General features: G+C 49.8%; 1 protein-coding gene across 1 annotated transcript; it reads right to left on the reverse strand.

Moving 5' to 3' along the window:
• Positions 1–2,357: 2,357 nt before the first annotated feature.
• On the reverse strand, positions 2,358–19,113 carry Ca6 (carbonic anhydrase 6). Its single transcript, XM_090334031.1, has 11 exons — positions 18,978–19,113; positions 18,169–18,277; positions 17,894–17,952; positions 17,230–17,370; positions 14,372–14,554; positions 9,820–9,968; positions 9,016–9,108; positions 7,315–7,384; positions 5,670–5,827; positions 3,330–3,453; positions 2,358–2,772 (listed from the first exon to the last, which is right to left on the reverse strand). Exons 1-11 carry the CDS (start codon positions 19,111–19,113, stop codon positions 2,669–2,671), a joined length of 1,326 nt encoding a protein of 441 aa, XP_090190157.1. The 3' UTR covers positions 2,358–2,668.
• Positions 19,114–19,698: the final 585 nt, after the last annotated feature.

A 19,698-nucleotide genomic window follows, 5' to 3' on the forward strand; every position in this document is an offset into this window, starting at 1 on the left:
AAGTCAAGCAGAAAGTGAATGTTAATGCGACAGGCATGTGCTCCCAAGGAAATAGGTGCATCAGCTCAGGTCTGATTTGCTTAAATGGACGGCTGGTAGTCAAAGACGGGCAAGTCCCAGCTGTGAGCCTATCAACCTAAGATAGGAGCCAAGTAAAAAGGATTTGGTGATGCCGTGATGGGTAAGAAGACTAGCGAGCTTGGAGACACCTAAGACAGGCACAGTCGATCTGATATGATGGTGGCTCCACATATCCGAGGTTTTGTCTTTTTTCTAAGATAAAAACGGGGGAGATGTCGGGGGCTGAGTAACGCCATGGCAATAGCTTTCTGCTGAGACCTATAGTAGGGGTAAACAAGTGAACTTCTTTATCCTGCCCACCTGTTGTGCTGATAGGCTCCCGCACCCAATATAAGGAGGAGGGGTTGTTTTAGAGATTCCTGCCTTGATGAAGCTGCCTGGCGTCTCTGTTCGTGCTCCGGGTAAGAAGGCTGAGGGAGGGAGGACAGTGGGCCCTCTCCTCTCGCGGCTTGGACTGGTCGGGGTGTGTTTTTCCCCATCCCTCCTACTAGTCAAGAGGCACTGGGGACAAAGGACCCCAACAGGTACACAGATCAAGGTCCAGAAAGGGAAATGAACCTAGGCCTGGGGAGCAGGGGAGCTCACATGTGGTAGGGCCGCCTGCTCACCCAGAATGCACAGCTCCACTTGGACTTGACCCCAGCACAGGCAGTGTGGGGGCAGGGAGGGAAGGCCACTCTTGAAAAGCAACCCAGAAGACCATGGCAGCGCCACTTCTGTACAAAGAACAAACCACGTGGAGACTAGAAATGAGTGTCCGTGAACATCTCTGAATATGGTGACCTTGACCTTCCTTGTGCCCTTGAGCAGAAAAGCTCAGGGACAGAGCTCAAGCTCTGAGTTCAAACCCAAGGCACAACACACACACAAAAATAATTTGAGGTCCGGGAGTTTGGCCTAATAATGTTTGCCTAACATACACAAAGACCCAGGTTCAAATCCTTGGTGCCACATACATAGAAAAAGCCAGAAGTGGTGCTGTGACTCAAGTGGTAGAGCTCTAGCCTTGACAAAGCTCAAAGACAGTGCTCAGGTCCTGAGTTCAAGCCCCAGGACTGGCAAAGAAAACCATAATATGAAAAAAAAAAATCACATGAATCTGTTACCCATCTGTGTGTGTTGTGTGAGTGTGTACACACACATTCATATGCATACCAGCCTTGGGCTTGAACTTAGGGCCTGGATACTGTCCCTGAGTTTTTGCACAGGCTGGTGTACTACCACTTGAGACACAGCTCCACTTCTGGCTTTGTGTGTATGCACTTAATTGGAGATCAGAGTCCCATGGACTTTCCTACCCAGGCTGGCTTCAAACCACGATCCTCAGATCTCAACCTCCTGTGTAGTCAGGATTGCAGGGGTGAGCCACTGTGCCCACCTTGTCCTTGAAACTCTTACTGACTACAGAGTGGTTTTTAGTTTTTGTTCATAGGCTAGCCTTGACCTCTCAATCCTCCTACCTCAGCCTCCTGTGTGCTCACTTTACAATGGGAAGCTATGCACGTGGCTCCATTACTTGAAACACTCAAAAGTCCTTCCATTGGACCGGGAGTTTGGCCTAGTGGTTAAAGTGCTTGCCTAGCATGCATGAAGACCCAGGTTCAATTCCTCGGTACCACATACATAGACAAAAGCCAGAAGTGGTGCTGAGGCTCAAGTGGTAGAGCTCTAGCCTTGAGAAAGTCCAAGGACAGTGCTCAGGTCCAGGACTGGCAAAAAAAAAAAAAGTCCTGTTGTTAAAGGCCATCCTGAACGCCCATCTTCCTTTTCCTCCAAGACCTCCTGCACCAGCCTGTGCCAGGCCAGAACTCTGGCACTAAACCGGACCTCAACTCAAGCTCCTGTGCCTCTCTAGGAGGTCTTCTAGCCCACTGCACTTCCTACTCTAATATCATTCTTGTGAATGGTTCATTGTTCAGGGTGACTCCATGATCTTCTAGCTGAGCATGATGGCGCATGCCTGAAGTCCAGTACTTGGGAGGACTGAGACGGGAGGATGCAGTGTTTGAGGCCAGTTTGGGGCGGATCACTTGTTAGAGGCTAGATAGCCTGGGAGTGCATCATAAAACAAATAAGCACACTGACAAATCTCCTTGCTTCCTTCTTGGTCCTGGATTCAGTCCACCTTGATCTCCATCCAGCCACCTGTGCTCCATGGATAGGCAAAGTTGGGATGAGCCATGTGCAGAGAGGCACAAAAAGAGACAAACTGGAATGGCACACTTTCCAAAATCAGTTTACTACCTCTAGATCCTATAGGGAAGCCTGTGCGGGGTTATTATTTACATAGATTAAGGTGAAGGGTTCTGTTTTGCTTTCTGGTGCCTAGGCTCCAACCTGGGGCCCCGGACCCCAGATGAGCCCCACAGGAGGTGAGTTCACTGGCTCCATTCCTTCTCACTTGTGTTCTACTGCAGTCCATTCGTAAGACTTATCTCTTCCAGTCCGTTTAGTGGTCTCACTTCCTTCCCTGAGTGGTGGCTTCCCCCATTTTGATCACCAGGAGGAGCAACTCAGTTCCAATTTCCAAAATTCCTAGGCAACGAGGCCTGGTGAGCTCATGCCCACCCACGGCCCTCTGAGCCGGCTAGTGGTGTCTTTTCCTCTTCAAGGTCCTCTCCTCCGCAAGACTTCTTAGCAGGACATCAAGCTTGGAGTCCATCCTTTGGAAATAATACTGGCTCTGTGATTCTGAGATACATTTGACAAAAAGATGAGTTAGTGCTGGGCGCTCACAACTCATCCTGTAATCCTGGCTACTTGGGAAGCTGAGATCTACAGGTCATGGTTTACAACCAGCTGGGGCTGGAAAGTCCAGTAGATTCTGATTTCTGACTAAGCCCCAAAAGCCAGAACTGGAACTCTGGCTCAAGTGGTAGAGCACTAATCTTGAGCAAAAAATCTAGAGTGTGAAGCTCTGAGTTCAAGCCTCATTACTATCACAGAAGAAGAAAGAAGATGGCTGGGAATGTGGCTTAGTAGTAGAATGCTTGACTCGCATGCATGAAGCCTTGGGTTCAATTCCTTAGTACCACAGAACCAAACCTGTCACCTTCCTGAACTTGCCACCTTGCTTCTCCTAGGTCTGTGGGCAAGTTCAGGAAGGTGACAGATCATGTGATTTTTCACAGGCCTCTCGGAGATTCCCGTTCAGGTAGGCTCGCCTGAACTTGCTGCATTAAAACGAAAGAGAGGAAAACAGCCATAAACGGATTCGAAGCAAGTCGCTGAGAGTCAGTGTCACTCACTTGAATTCGGGAAGTAGGGGAAGTTGGCTTCTACCACTCTGGAGTGCAGGGCCTGGGTCTTGCGGTAACCGTTGTGGAGAGTCTGGTTGTTGTGGTTCACCACGGAATTCTCTATCTTGAACACCTGCGGACAAGAGGCAGTGAGTTATGGATAGCAAAAGGCAATGGGTCATGAAGAAATGTTGAGTGAGTGAACTAAAGTCCAGACTTTAGAACCTGCATAAAGTAGTTCTAAGATTACAAGGGCACGGTGGCTCACACCTGTAAACCTACCTACTCAGGAAACTGAGATCTGAGGACTGCAGTTCAAAGGCAGCCCAGGCACTAAAGTTCATGAGACTCTGATCTCCAATTAACCTCTAGAAAACCTCAAGTGTGAGGCCAGCCAAAATATATAGGAGGGCCGGGAGTTTAGCCTAGTGGTGGAGTACTTGCCTTGCATGAACTAAGACTCAGGTTTAATTGCTCAGTACCACACATATAGAAAAATCTAGGAGTGGTGCTGCAGCTCAAGTGCTGGAACTCTAGCCTTGAGAAAGCCCAAGGACAGTGCTCAGGCCCTGAGTTCAAGGCCCAGGACTATCTGTGAGAGAGAAAAGTACATTGAAGTCTATACCAAGTGCCAAACTCAAACTTCTTTGTTTCTGAAAAATCTCCGTGTTTTTTTTCTCCCGCCACCTTTAAAGCCTGGCCCAATACCACTGAGCCACACCTCCAGCCCTGTTTTTCAGTTTTGTTTTTGTCAGTCCTGGGGCTTGAACTCAGGGCCTGGACACTGTCCTTAGGCATTCTCAAGCCTAGTACTCCACCACTTGAGGAACAGCACCACTTCGGCTTTTTCTGTGTATGTGGTACTGAGGAATTGAACCCAGGGCTTCGTGTATGCTGGGCAAGCATTCTACCACTAGGCCACACTCTCAGCCTAGTGGTTTATTTTCCAGCAGGGTCTTGCTTCTGGTCCAGGTGTGTGGTCCCTGAACAACTTCTTTTTTTTTTTTTGCCATTGAGGAATGGAACCCAAGTCTTTGTGCATGCTAGGCAAACACTCTATCTCTAGGCCAAACCCCAGGCCTGTCCCTCAACTTCTATCTGCTGACTTTAGGCTTCCTGTCATTGCCACTGTGCATGCCACCATACAAGCCATTGTGACCAAACTTCTGTCTGGGCTGGCCTTGAACCACGATCCTCCTGTTCTCAGGAGGAAGAATACAGGTGTGAGCCTCTGATCTCTGCTTCATAGATCCAGTTGTTGTTGTTGTTGTTTTTGTGTGTACTATGTTGGGTTCCGCCTCCACACTGAGCTACTTTCTATTAATTTTATTTGCTGAAACGCTTAGGTCTAGACTTGAATTGCATTCTTTCAAGCAAGTTGGCATCTGCTCAGTTATGAGAGGCCACTGCCAGCCTGATTGGCAACATTTCTGCATGAGGATGTTGTTAGGTAAGGAAAGATCTCTTCTATCTTCATCTAGAAGAGACAAGTGAAGTTGCCAGGAGATAAACATGGCTTTCTGAGGAAGACCGTTTCGGGGAAGGAAATATCACTTTGCCTGTAGCTTCAGTAATAACTGTCCATTTGTTTACTTGAGCAGCTTTGTATCAAGGTATTTATTCAAGAAACATCCTGAGGCTGAGAATGTGGCTAAGTGGTAGCACCACATAAACAGAAAAGGTGGGAAGTAGCACTGTGGCTGGAGTAGAAGTGTTAGTCGAGCAAAAAGAAGCTCAGAGACAGTACTCAGGCTCTGAGTTCAAGCCTTAGGGCTGGCCAAATAATAAATAAAAATAAACATTCATCTCCCATCTTGTGGCTCGCACCTGTAATCTTAGTTACTCATGATGGTGAGATCTGAGGGTCACCGTTCAAAAACCAGCTCAGGCAGGAAAGCCTATATGACTCTTTTCTCCATTTAACTAGTAAAAAGCAAGAAGTAAAGCTCATGTGGTACGGCATCAGGCTTGAGTGAAACAGTGCCTAAGGCCCTGAGTTCAACTTCTAGGGTTTGTATGAAGAAAGGAAGAAGGAAAGAAGAAAAAGGAAGGAAGAAGGGAGGGAGGGAAGAAGGGAAGGGAAGAAGAAAGCCTTGCATGAAGGCATGGTGCCAGTAACTCAGCAGCTCCCCAGGGATTCGGGCAGGCCTGGCGGGATCTGTGTTTGGGGAAGGGTCCGCATCCCTGAGCCGTTCTCTGGTGGTAGAGCCTTTCCCTGTCTGCTGCCCAGGACAGCCCCTGTGGTCACGTGAGACCTGGCAGTCTCTCGGATGTGGTTGATGCTGGAGGGCGGGGTGTGATCCTGGGGCAAACAATTCTTTGGGCAAAACGATGCTCTGCACACACTACCTGGGCCTTGGAGATCTTCACAGAGTCGGACATGACGAACCAGCGGACGTTCTCCGTGCATGGAGGAGTGGTGAGAGAGCCGTGGTAGGTGTAGTAGTGGTATAGGTTCCCGGGCAACATGTCCAGAATGTCCAAGTCAGTCAGGTTTGTGGTTTGTCCTGAGGGAGAAGACGAGGGACAGAGGACAGTGAGGGACCCCTCAACCTGCCGAGAGCACGGCTTGGGCCCAGACCCACCATGTACAAAAATCCATATTTCAAGCAGAACAAAGATGTGAATGACTAAGAAACCTGGCCCCAGCTGACTGCCGTCGGTGGTGAAGAGCAAGCCGTAGGGACAGACCCGGCTGTGCCTCCTCCCTGGCTGCGTGGCTCCCTGGCTGGCTCTCAGAGGCTGTGTAAAGGGTCCCAGGGGCCTTCATGGGAGAGCACAGCAGGTGCCTTACACGTGCCAGGCCCTGGGCTCCACCCTCAGCACCAGAAAACATCACAGATCATCGGATTGAGGAACAGAAGTGTAACCTGGGGCCAGTGGCTCATGCCTGTAATCCTAACCACTCAGGAAGCTGAGATCCGAGGATCTCGGTTCAAAGCCAGCCAGGGTAGTAAAGTTCATGAGATTTTTATCACTAATTAAACAGCAAAAAGCTGGAAGTGGATATTCAGTACAAGTGATAGATTACCAGCATTGAGCCAAAAAAAGGCAAGCAAAACCACTGGGGCCCTGAATCTGGCACCAAAAGAGCAATATTGGGCTGGGGATATGACTCAAGTACTAAAACAGCAAGTACAAGACCCTGAGTCCAAACTCTGGTACTGCTAAAATAAAAACCAATATCCAAAAAGGGGCTGGCATGAAGCCAGGCAAGGTAGCTCAAGCCGGTAATCCTAGCTACTCAGGAGGCTGAGATCTGAGGATTAAGGTTCAACTCCGGCCAGGGCACAAAGGACCTGAGACTTATCTCCAATTAACCTCTAGAAAAAAGGAAGTGGGGTTTAGCTCAAGGGTAGGGCAGTAGCCTTGAGCTGAAGAGCTCAGGGACAGCGCTCAGGCTGAGTTCAAACCCCACGACCCACAAGAAAAAAAAAAAAGTGGCCAGCACAGAGGGACTTACTCAACACTGTCACCACCATGTCATTGTCAACAGAGGTTCTTTTCATGACAACAATGAGAAGTCAGTTACCACTGCTGAGGCTCTGGTAAATGTGCCCAAAACATCTTGAACACGAAAGCTCAGGGACAGTGCCCAGGCCCTGAACTCTGAGTTCAAGCCCTAGGAGCAACACACACCACACACCACACACCACACACACACAGTGATGAAGAGTTGAAAGAGTTGAAAACACAGATGAAAGCAAGCAGGGTGTAGATCCTGGCCCTTGCTTCTGAGCTCTTGCTACCAGGGCCCCTAAAAACCACACTGGTCACACTGGTGGGGTGGAGCTGCCACCATAACCACACCCATCCTGTGCCATGCAAGAAGACAATTCCCACAGGGTCCAGAGCAGAAATGGCAGGGTCAAGTGACCTCTAGCAGAGAGCTGGGCCCCATTGGCATGGCTCAACAGCCACCTTCCCACCCAGGTGCCCCTTCTTCCTTTGTCCACCTCACACCCACGTCCACACCCCTCCTACAGTCTCTTACCTGGGTACCTGATATTAGCCAAGTGAGAAATCAAGACACTGTAGTATGTATTCTCAGCATACTCTTCAATCTGTGAGGGAAACAGAGCCATTGACACAGCAAAGCAGAGACCCAGGTCCCCGAGGCCTCTTCCCCACTAAGCTCTGACTGGTTTTCTTTTTTGTGAGCTGTGGGGTTTGAATTCAGGGTCTGGTCACTGTCCCTGAGCTTTTCTGTTCAAGGCCAGAGCTGTATCACTTTGAGCTTTACTGTTCAAGGCTGGTGCTCTACCACTTGAACCACAGCTCTATTTCTGGCTTTTTCCTGGCTCACTGGAGATAAGTCTCACAGACCTTCCTGCCTGGACTGCCTTTGAGCCATCATCTCAGTCTCCTGAATAGCTAGGATTACAGACATGAGTCACTAGCACCCAGTCCAAGTTCAGTACTTTTTGAAGACTGTTTCTGGGCTTGGTCTTCAACTCTCACCTCTATCAAATGAGCCCTGATTCGCAGGCAGTGAGGTTTTCCTGACCTTGACCAGTCTTGCCCTGGTCATCTCACAGGTTGGCAGGCTTGGGGTACAGTGGGGGTGGGAACAGCTGAGAAGCCCACAGAGGCTCATCATCCTTATTTAAGGTTCTAACCACTTCTTTTTTTTTTTTTTTTTTGAAGAAAAGCCTTAATTTGTTGTTTGTCTCTGGTGTGCACCAAAATGACTGGGCCTTGTGTTTTTGTGGTCCTGCAGAAATGGTTAGATTCTATTGTTTTGTTTTGACAAACTTACCTACTTTAATGCTGAGTTTTGGAGAATTAGACCCCTGATGACTTCTAGTCACCCAGCCCTGAGATCCACATCTGAACTTACTAAGAAATGCAGAGGTTCCAGATGCCTCTGGCACATACCTGTAATGCCAGCTAGCTACATAGGAGGCTGAGATCTAAAGACCATAGTTCAAAGCCAACCCAGGAAAGCCTTTTTTTTAGGGGGGGGTCTGTTGTGGGCCTTGAACTCTGGGACTGGGCACTGTCCCTGAGCTTTTTAGCTCAAGGCTAGTGCTCTACCACTCAACCACAGCCCCATTTCCAGTTTTCTGGTGGTTCACTGAAGATAAGAGTCTCACTATCTTTTGTGTCCTGGCTGGCTTTGAACTGTGATCCTCAGATCTCAGCCTCCTGAGTAGCTAGGATTACAGGTGTGAGCCACCAGCACCCAGCTCCATGAGATTCTTGTCTCCAGAGAACCAGCAAAAAGCCAGAAATAAAGTTGTGGCTCAAGCCGTAGAGCACCAGCCTTGATGTTAAAGATCAGTGTCCAGGGCCTGAGTTCAAGCCTGAGCCCTTACTTACCGACTCTATTCAGTCAACTTTGCTGTTATTTCATGTCTTTTGTGTGTGTGTGTGCCTATCCTGGGACTCGAACTCAGGGCCTGGGTGCATTCTCTGAGCTTTTTGTTCAAGGCTAATGCTCTACCAGTTGAACCACAATCCTCCAATCTCAGCCTCTTGAGTCGCTAGGATTACAGGTGTGAGATACTGGTGCCCCATACGTCTTTTACTTTGTCTTGTTTCTGCTTCCCAAGGCCCTGACACTGACAGTATAGAAGGAAGAAGCAAGGCCCTGTACTGGTCCAGCCATGCCAAGAATTCTGAGTTCAGGCAGGGATGATGAGCGAGAGCAAGGGAGACCTCATCTGGACACACACACCTAGTATCGGCCTACCTCCACAAAGGCTGCCAGCACAGCCAGACCATCAGGCTTGTCTTTGGCGACATCGTAGCTCTCGTACTTGGCATTGTAGTGAACAAGGTGCATCTGTGGAAGCAAAGTACAGATGGTCAAGGCCAGTTCATGACTGCTTAACATCGCCAGGTGCTGGTGGCTCTCCTGTCATCCTGACTACTCAGAAGGCTGGGATCTGAGGATCACGATTCAAAGCCAGCCCAGGCAGGAGAGTCTGAGAGAGACTTTTTTCTTTCATTGGCCGTAGTGCTTAAACCTAGAGCCTTATTGCTGCCCCTGAGCATTCTTTTTTTTTTTTTTTTCTATGTATGTGGTACAAGGAATCGAACCCGGGTCTTCATGCATGCTAGGCAAGCACTTTAACCACTAGGCCAAACTCCCAGCCCCCCCTGAGCATTCTTTACTCAAGGCTAGTTCTGTGCTACTCAGAGCCACAGCTCCACCTCTGGATTTTTGGTAGTTAATTGGAAAGACGAGTCTCATGGATTTTCTTGCCCAGGCTGACTTTGAACTGCAATCCTCAGACCTCACGCTCCTGAGCAGGGGGGAGACTGACAGCTGTGAGCCACCAACACCCAGTCTTGAGAGACCCTTAGCGCCAATTAATCAGCAAAAAGCCAGAAGCAGTGCTCAAATGGTAGAGCATTAGCTTTGCGTGTGACAGTGCCCAGGCCCTGAGTTCAAGCCCTGAGACTGACAGGAAAGAAAGAAAAGAAGCAAGGAAGGAAAAGAAAAATGACTGTAGAACTTGAAGGATGGGGGCTTTCTGAAGTGCTCACCCACCTCGATCACTCGTCTGATTCCATCAATGGTGTGCTCAGAGCCGCTGACCTCAGACGAAGCACCGCCCCAGTGGTAGTGCATCTGTATGGCTTTGTACACGGTGCCATCAGAGGCCGTCAGTTGCATAGTAGGTGGCAGGCTAATCTGCACTGAGAGAAAGAATGGGGGCATGGGTGCCTCGAGGCCTGCAGGTCAGGTCGCGTGCAGCCACCGCCTGCCTGCCCACACCCAGGCCAGGCCTGGTATTGATGGCTTAGCATGCCATGAGTAAGATCCCAAAAGGGAACAAGATGATCATGCTCACGATGCAACAGAGGGCACGACAAAGGCCAGGCCGGGCAGCAGTGGCTCACACCTGTAATCCTGGCTACTTAGAAGGCTCAAATCTGAGGGTTGTGGTTTAAAGCTAGCCTGGGCAGGAAAATCTGAGACTCTTACCTCCAGTTAACCACAGCTTTTCTTTTTCTTTTTTTTTTTAAGGCCGGAAGTGGAATTGTGGCTCAAATGATAAAGCCTTGAGCAAAAAAGCTAAGGCTGAGATCTGAGGACTCAGTCCAAAGCCATCCTGGCTAGGAAAGTACTTGAAACTCTTATCTACAATTAACCACCAAAAAGCTAAAAGTGGAGCTGTGGCTCAAGTGGTAGGGGGCAAATCTTGAACACAAAAGCTAATGGACAGCATTTGAGCCCTGAGTTCAAGCCCCAAGACCAGCACAAAAGAGAAGCGGGGAGTTTACAGATTGATAGAATCAGCTCTGAGGATAACAGGTGGAACCTGGGAGCAAGGCCAGGTGAGCGCTAAATGGACAGCTTAGGGCTGCCAACTGGCAGGGGCTCGAGTGGCTTCATTGTACATGCACACACACACATGCACACATGTATGCACATGTACTCACACATATGCAATGGGTATGAAAGCCCAGAATCCCATTCTCTACCTCTAGAGACTGGAATGAGTACAGGGTATAGAACAGGAAGCAGGGGCCTCTGCAATTAGTTTGATTCATTTTCCTCCCCAGGGACTGGTGATGACCCCTGTGTGAACCGCATCTCTTCATGGCAGGTTCATATCCTCTCCTATGCAGCCTTCTGCCCTTAGCCTAGCTGCTGGTTCCACCCAGAAGAAGGGAACATCCACGGTGGGCTCTCACACTGCATGTTGAGGGCATGGAAGCAGAACAAAGAAGCAGAAGCCCTGCTCATCTTCCTACTGTTCATCAAGATGAGACAGAGCCAGAACCACGAACCCAGGCCCCTTTCCAGCCATGTATAACCACACACAGCACAGTCTGTGTCCCACATAACCACACACAGCCTGACCTGCATCCAGACACCTGTAACCACAGAGGGCCCAACCTATGCCCAGCCACTCGTACTACATACAACCCAACCTGGGTCCAGCCACACGTAACCACACACAGCCCAACCTGCATCCAGCCACCCATAACCACATGGGGCCCTACCTGTATCCAGCCGCATGTAACCACATGGGGCCCAATGTGTATTTAGAAGAACCCACAGCAGGCTCTGGTGGCTCACACCTGTAATCCTAGCTACTCAGGAGACTGAGATCTGAAGATCATGGGTCAAAGCCAGCCCAAGCAGATATATCCAAGAGATTCTTATCTCCAATGAGCCAGAAGAAAGACAGAAGTGAAGGTTGGCTCAAATGGCAGATTCTAACCTTGAGCAAAACAAACACCAAACAAGCAAGAACCAGAGTTTAAGCATCAGTATAGTTTTAAGTGCCAGTCCTGGTGCTTGAACTCAGCACCTGAGCACGTCCTTGGGCTTTCTCAAGGCTAGAGTTCTACTAGTTGAGCCTCAGCACCACTTCTGTTTTTTTCTTTTTTTCTTTTTTTGCCAGTCCTGGGCTTGAGCTCAGGGCCTGAGCACTGTCCTTGGACTTTCTCAAGGTTAGAGCTCTACCACTTGAGCCTCAGCACCACTTCCGACTTTTTTCTATGTATGTGGTACCGAGGAATCGAACCCGGGTCTTCATGCATGCTAGGCAAGCACTTTAACCACTAGGCCAAACTCCCGGCCCACCACTTCTGTTTTTTTCTATGTATGTGATACCAAGGAATCAAACCCAGGTCTTCGTGCATGCTAGGCAAGCACTCTACCACTAGGCCAGACTCCCAGCCCAAGAATGTGAGACTCTTATCTCCAATTAATCACTAGAAAATGGGAAGTGGGGCTGTGGCTCAAGGGGTAGGGCTGTAGCCTTAAGCTGAAGAGCTCAGAGACAACACCCAGGCCCAGGGTTCAAGTCCCATGACCACAAAAAAAAAAAAAAAAAAGACAAAAACGGGGAAATACCTGTAATCCTAGCTGCTCAGGATCCTTGTTTGAAGCCAGACCCAGACAGGAAAGTCCATAAGACTAAATAAAATAAAATGAAATGAGACTAAAAGAATCAGCTCTGCCAGCAGTGGGTGGGCAGGAGCCTGGGAGCTGAGGCCTGTGCCAGAGCTGAATGGGCAGCCTGGCACTGCTGGCCATGGCTCCAGTGATGGAGCTCCCACTGAGCAAGGGGAGGCACTGAGTTCAAGGCCCAGCACCACAAAATACATGCATGCATATACACACATATACATATACATACATATACATATGCATATGCATACATAAACATATGCATATACAACACCAACCAACAAACAGACGGACAGTTTACTCTACAGAGAGATCTTCACAATGCTTTGTCCCCCAAATGCTTTTCTGGAAGTCAGGGTGAAGCCCCACAGACAGGCCTGAGCAGGACCCCTGGAAAGGGGCGGGGCTCACACTAAGCTGGCAGTCATGACTGGAAAAGGAAAGGCCAAGATGCTGGCCCCAGCCAGGGTGACAGAAGGAAAAGCAGTCATGTGAATTGTTTCTGGCCAGTACTGGGGCTTGAACTCAGGGCCTGGGTGCTACATTCTTTAGCTTTTTTGCTCAAGGCCGGCACTCTACCACTTGCACAGCGCACCTCTACGTCTGGTTTTTTGTGGGTTAGAGATAAGAGTCTCACAGATTTTTTTTTCTTCCTAGGCTGGCTGTGAACCATGATTCTCAGACCTCAGCCTCCTGAGTAGCTGGGATTATAGACATGAGCCACCAGTCCCCAACTTTGGACACATTAAGTCATAACCCCCTTGTACAACAAAGTTCAGGGAGAAAAAAATTAAAACTAAATTAAACCTGTTTCTCAAAACAGGTTCAGGGGGGCCAGGAGTTTGGCCTAGTGGTTAAAGTGCTTGCCTAGCATGCACGAAGACCCGGGTTCAATTCCTTGGTACTCCACATACATAGCAAAAAGCCGGAAGTGCTCAGGCCCAGAGCTCAAGCCCAGGACTGGCAAAAAAAAAAAAAAAAAAAAAACAGGGCTGGATGCATGGCTCAGTGATAGAGCACCAGCCTACCAAATTTGAGGTACCAAACTTCAGTACTTTCAAAAAAACAAAAAAGATGATGAAGAAAACAGTAAAGGCTGTGAAATCCAATAAAGATGGAGGATTGACCCAGATTAGAGCGGAACGCTGAGATGCTGAGGAACAAGATGACAAACCGCAATGTGAGATCCTGGATTTGATCCTAGGTCTCAAAACAGACAGGCATGTGAAAGTGAGGTCATGCACATGAAATCCATAATTGATTGTGCTGTGTCCCTGTGAACTCCCAATAACAAATGAGCTGTGGTTATAGGATTTTAGTATTAGGGGAGGAAAAAGGCATGGGAACTCTCAGGTTACTTTTGCAATTATGCTAATCTAAAAACAAAAACACACCCCAGCTGCCATCACAGCCCCTCTGCGGCCTTCACAACCAAATTCTGCAGCACTGCCTGCCTGCGTGGCTCAGGGGAGCCGTCTCAAGCACCCTCTTCAGAGCCTCTTCTAGGACCTGTGAAAATGTGTTTTGAAAGTTAAAACCTGAGGGGCCGGGAATTTGGCCTAGTGGTTAAAGTGCTTGCCTAGCATGCATGAAGACCCGGGTTCGATTCCTCCGTACCACATACATAGCAAAAAGCCGGAAGTGGTGCTGAGGTTCAAGTGGTAGAGCTCTAGCCTTGAGAAAGTCCAAGAACAGTGCTCAGGCCCTGAGCTCAAGCCCAGGACTGGCAAAAAAAAAAAAAAGAAAATTAAAACCTGATTAGGGAAGGAGAACACACCCGGCCTGTTCATTCTCAGGAGGCAGAGCCGAAGATAGTGACTCTCGACAAATTCACTTGTGGGAGTGTGCGTGTGCAAGAGAGAGAGAGAGATTCATCACCAGAAGACCACAAAGAGCTAAAAGTGGCATTGTAGCTCAAGTGGTAGAGTGCTAACCTTAAACACAGAAGCTGGGGGACAGCACTCAAACCCAGAGTTCAAATCCCAGGACTGGCACAAAAAAAAAAAAAAAAGCCAGCAGCCCAGTTCTCAGCTTCAACAGGTTTCAGGCTCTGGCCTGGCACCTCCCCCCACCTAAGCCCCGCCCTCCCGCTGTGGACCATGCCACCCCCAGCAGGTGTCCCCTCCCCCTCCTCCAGCCCCCTGCAGGCAGGCAGGGGCTGTGGCCTCCTTACCTGTGTGGCCATTGTTGGTCATGGGGAATGAGCTTTCATGGCTGTTGCCATAGCCCGTCAGCTCCAGAGGCTGCAGATCAGGGTTGAAGCGAACCTTCCTCCTCTGCAGGTTGATGGGCGACTGCTGCTGTCCCCCGCAGTCCGGATACTCCTTCACCCAGTGCTCCTCATCCAGTGTCCCCTCTGTGACAGCAGAACAGCAGCTCAAGAGACAGCTTATGCCATGCGTGGCGTGGGAGGGGGAGAGGGAGGGGAGGGGGGAGGGGGGGTGTGGGATGCTTGTCATTCCAGCTACTCAGAGGCTGGGATCTGAGGCTCATGGTTCAAAGCCAGCCCTTCCAATTAACTACAAAAAAAGCCAGAAACGGAGTTGTGGCTCAAGTGGTAGAGTGTCAGCCTTGAACAGAAAAGGACAAGGTTAGTGCCCATGCCTTGAGTTCAAGCCCCAAGATTGGCACACATACCCGGAGACAGAGACAGAAAGCCCTCTGTCCAGACCTTACCAGGGACCACAGGATAGATCTACAAGGGCTAACTTCTAGAAGCAGAAGCAGGACCTCCAGAAGCAAGGCCCAGAGGGACCTAAGTCAAGCACATGTCCTCATTTGGGGGCCACTAGTGCTCATCTCTACTCTCCCGGGGTCACCACTGGCCCCTGGGTACATGACTCAATATGAAAATCTTGAGTAGGCCAGGCGTGGTGGCTCATGCCTGTAATCCTAGCTACTCAGGAGGCTGAGATCTGAGGATCAAGGTTCAAAGCCAGCTCAGGCACAAAAGGAACTGAGACCCCCTATCTCTAACCTCTAGAAAACGGGAAGTGGGGCTTGGCTCCAGGGTACAGCGATAGAATTGGTGCTATATCTTTAGAGGCAGAGCACTAGCCTTGAGGAAAAAAGCCCAAGAACAGTGCTCAGGTGCTGAGTTCAAACCCTAGGACTGGCAAAAAAAAAATCTTGAGTAGGGCTGGGAGTTTGGCCTAATGGCAGAGTGCTTACCTAGCATGCACAAAGAGCTGAGTTCGATTCCTCTGTACCACATACATAGAAAAAAGCTGGAAGTGAGGTTGTGGCTCAAGTGGTAGAGCTCTAGCCTACCACTATCCAAGAACAGTGCTCAGGCTCTGAGTTCAATCCCCACAACTAGCAAAAAAAGAAAAAAATTGAGTATTAATTCAATACTTGGTTCAGTTTGTAAAGAGCCAGCCTCAAACAAACAAAGAAAAGCTAAAGAAGACTTCTCCCACAGCTTGAGTTCAAGTCCTAGTACTGGCACCAAAAAATAAATCAATCAATCAAAAATAGTCTGGGCCTGGTGAAGCAGGTAGTCCAGGGACTTGGAAAGCTGAGTTGGGGGGATCACTTTCATCCACAAATTTAAGTCCTGGATGAGTAACATAAACTGTCTCGGGGCTGGGAATGTGGCTTAGTGGTGGTGTGCTTGCCTAGCATGCCGGAAGCCATAGGTTCAATTCTTCGGTGGCTCAAGCGGCAAAGCACTAGCCTTGAGCAGAAAGGATCCAAGGAGAGTGCTCTGAGTTCAAACCCCAGGACTGGCAAAAAAAAAAAAAAAAAAAAAAAAAAAAACAACCCTCTGTCTAGATAGATGGGTGGATAGAAAATAGAAAAACAGGAGGCGGGGGGGGGGGGGTGATGCAGAGCAAGGAAGTTAACCATTTTGAGGCTGGTTAATAACATAGGCACCAGAGTAATGAAGGCTAATGATTATTCTGGATCGTTCCATCCATCATCCCCCACCCCACCCCAGCTGGGAGGTTTTGTTTGCCCATTTCCAGTTGTGGGTCCAGCCTCTGTCTTTTCCTGGGGTGGCCGTGCGGGGACCTGTGTAGGAACACCGCTCTTCACCCAGGCTCTCACTGCACTTCGCCTTAGTTAGTTCTTATTCCTCTGATCTACTCTTTGCTATTTAATAATGTCTTAAACACTTCCCTCAGTGATGCATGAGGCCAAGGTCAAGACCGCAGCTCCTTCTGAGATCCAGATGCTTTCTGGGCCTTTCTCAGCACTCACAATCTTTCTTCAGAGCCTTGACAGCCAGCCCCCAGGTGCTCTGAGGAGACCCAGATGCCCAGAGCACACCCTGGGCCAAGTGACGGGAGGCTGAGATCGGAGGATCACGGTTTGAAGCCAACTCAGGCAGGAAAGTCCATGAGGCTCATTTTTTTTTGCCAGTCCTGGGGCTTGAACTCAGGGCCTGAGCACTGTCCTTGAGCTTTCTCAAGGCTAGAGCTCTACCACTTGAGCCACCACTTCCAGCTTTTTTTATGTATGTGGTACAGAGGAATCGAACCTGGGTCTTCATGCATGCTAGGCAAGCACTCTACCACTACCCATTCTTTTCTTCTTCTTCTTTTTTTTTTTTTTTTGCCAGTGCTAGGGCTTGAACTCAGGGCCTGGGCACTGTCCCTGAGCTGCTTTTGCTCAAAGCAAGCACTCTACCTCTTGAGCCACAGTGCTGCTTCTGGCTTTTTCCGCGTGTGTGGTACTGAGGAATTGAACCCAGGACTTCATGCATGCTAATCGAGTACTCTACCACTGAGCCACATTGCCAGCCCATGTGAGACTCTCATCTCCCCTGAAGCACCAGAAAAACTGGAAGAGGAGCTGTGGCTCAAGGTGATAGATTGCTAGCCTTGAGTAGAGAAGTTCAAGGAGAGCACCCAGGCCCTGAGTTCAACCTCACAGCCAACAACCACCACCAACACAAACACCCCACACAGCCTGCATGGAGCCTTGACTGTCACCAGGTGGTGAAAACCATATGTCTGTGGTCCTGAGGGAGGAGAGTCCCTTCCCTGCCGGGAGGGGATGCGGGCCCGGGCAGGGCTGACGGCTTACCTGAGTAGGTCCACTCAGCTCCATGCTGGGCCTGAGCACCTAGAAAGAGCAGCAACACGAGAGCCACTGAAGCCCGCATGGCAGTGTGCAGCTGGAAGCAGGGCAGCCAGTGGGAAACCCCTTCTTTTAAAAGCTCAGAAACTGTAAATAACAATTTACCACGTCCAGCTGGCAATCCGCCCTTCACGGCACCCACTAAGCAATAACATCCTCCCCACAATGGCCCTTCTCACTTGGCACCTCGTGCACGTGCCTTCCTCCTCCCAGCATTAGCATAGCCACTTAGCCCACATCTGCTCCTCCAGTGCCTTAGGAAACCCAGCTGATGGGCGGCACAGTGCAGCCATTGTGGGCCAGGAGGATGAGTGATCTCTGGGAATGGAAAAGGCCCCAGGCTCAGAGCTTCCTGGATGGTGTATTTCCTCTGCCCTTTCTCCTGGCTGCTGTAGAATCATTGAGGCCTGAAGGTCATCTCTGAGCCTGACTGGTATTTCCTGCCCATCTCAAAGTGGACAGAAGCCACCACTGCTGATTTAGCAACGTCTTCAACAGGTGCCTGACAACCCACTGTTAGACAAGAAATAGAGGATCCCAGCTGGAGTCAGTGATAGGATTCTTTCTCTCTCTCGACCTGGAGCTGGGGTCCCAAGCCACATCCCTTCACATGCCTCCGGGCCTCTGGAGGCGTTGTGGACTTGTACCTCCACAAAGTTGCTCTGACAGCTGGGCGCATCAGGGCACACCCGAGCCACTCAACCAGACCAATGCATTGCCTAATCCTGTGCATCTACTTGGCTGGCGAAGGAGAAATATTGACATGTATGCCGGCTGACAGGCCAGCACTTCCCATGCCCTTCAGAAAGGGCAAAGGCAGAGGAGGTGCCCCGGAGGGTGGGGTACCACACAGGCCGGGGGAAGGAGCCACTGTTCTGGCCTCACTTGTCCTTAGGCTTGAAGAAGGCTGGGATGGCAACATGGCAGCTCGCATTTCCATCCAGGATGACAGAGGCACTGGAGCCTATCAGCCACTTGCAAAGATCCCACTCAACTTGGATCCATAATGCTCAAGAACTGAGAGGTGCAGGGGCTCACCCCCATAACTCAGGAGGCTGAGATCTGAGGACTGTGGTTCAAAGCCAGCCCAGCCAAGGAAGTCTGTGAGAATCTTACCTCCATTTTTACAAGCAAAAAGCCAGAAGTACAGATAGGGTACAAGTGGTAAGGTCTAGCCTCGAATAAAAGAGCAAAGGGTAGGCTGGGAGTTTGGCCTAGTGGGACAGTGCTTGCCTAGCATACATGAAGACTTGGTTCGATTCCTTGGTACCTCATACATAGAAAAAGGCAGAAGTGGTGCTGAAGCTCAGATGGTAGAGCTCTAGCCTTGAGAAAGTCCAAGGACAGTGCTCAGGCCCTGAGCTCAAGCCCAGGACTGGCAAAAATAATAATAATAATAATCTTGAAGCAAGGTCAAGAGCAAAGGCTCTGATAGTCTTCACCTTCCAGCCCTGTCGAGGACCGGCTGTGCGACCTGAGGCCAGCTTCCCCCCTGCTCCATGACTCTGTTTCCCCATTTCAAGAGGAGTTCACAAGAGCACCTCCCCTTGTTCCCAGGACTCAGCAATAAACGCTGGGGCTGGGGGGGGGGGGGGGCTCAGCAGAATGACAAATGGCACGACCCTCTGCCCAGACCCTTACATTCTAGACAAGGCGGTAGCTGAGCACTGTCCCCTGCCCTGCAGAAGCGGCACCTTCTACAGCCTCGTGGTCCACACCTCGGATAGACGCCTGGCCCCTCCTTGCCTTGGAGTTGTCAGGAGACAGAACTGGAACCACTTGCGGTTTTTCATTTGAATGGCTTTGGAAATCTGAGCGGCTAGGCGCCATGGCTCACACCTGTAATCCTAGCTACTCAGGAGGCGGAGATCTCAGGATGGAAGTTCAAAGCCAGCTGGGACAGAAAAGTCCCCAGGAGACTCTTATCTCCAATGAACCACTCAAAAACCGGAAGTGGAGCTGTGGCTCCCAGTGGTAGAGTAGGAGATGAGCAAAAAAAAAGAGCTCAGAGTTCAAGCCCCACATCAACAACAAGAACTAATTATAATAACAATAACAGTCATTGTTCTAAGAGGGAATGCTGCAAGGGGATGTATGCTCCCCTGGGGGCCCCACACCCCTGGGTTCTAGTACCCTAAGGTTAGCATTTGGGGGCTCCTATGAGCGCTCTAGCACCCTGCATGTGTCTTTGCAGGAGTATGCAGTTCTATCTGCGAACCTGCAGTTCAGTGACCCCAGCTGACAGCTCCTCTGCCACGTGTCTGTCCATCCATCAAGTCTGAGACTGTATCTCTGACTCAGGCACTGGTGGCTCATGCCTGTCCTCCCAGCTACTAAGAGACTGAGGTCTGAGGATCACAGTTCAAAGCCAGTCCTAGTAGGAAATTCTGCGATACTCATCTCCAATTAAATGGA

This window comes from Megascapheus bottae, chromosome 6, assembly GCF_031878675.1.
Source record: "Megascapheus bottae isolate mThoBot1 chromosome 6, mThoBot2.hap1, whole genome shotgun sequence".
Lineage (NCBI taxonomy): Eukaryota > Metazoa > Chordata > Mammalia > Rodentia > Geomyidae > Megascapheus > Megascapheus bottae.

Excerpts from the sequence above, each read along its gene's own strand:
- Ca6 (XM_090334031.1), bottom strand. The coding sequence starts at position 19,113 with ATGGCGCCTAGCCGCTCAGATTTCCAAAGCCATTCAAATGAAAAACCG. Across the intron at positions 7,385-9,015 it reads TGCTGGCAGCCTTTGTGGAG|ATTGAAGAGTATGCTGAGAA; the intron begins GTAGGCCGATAC and ends TTTCCCTCACAG. Across the intron at positions 3,454-5,669 it reads TGAAGATCTCCAAGGCCCAG|GTGTTCAAGATAGAGAATTC; the intron begins GTAGTGTGTGCA and ends TCTTGTCCGCAG.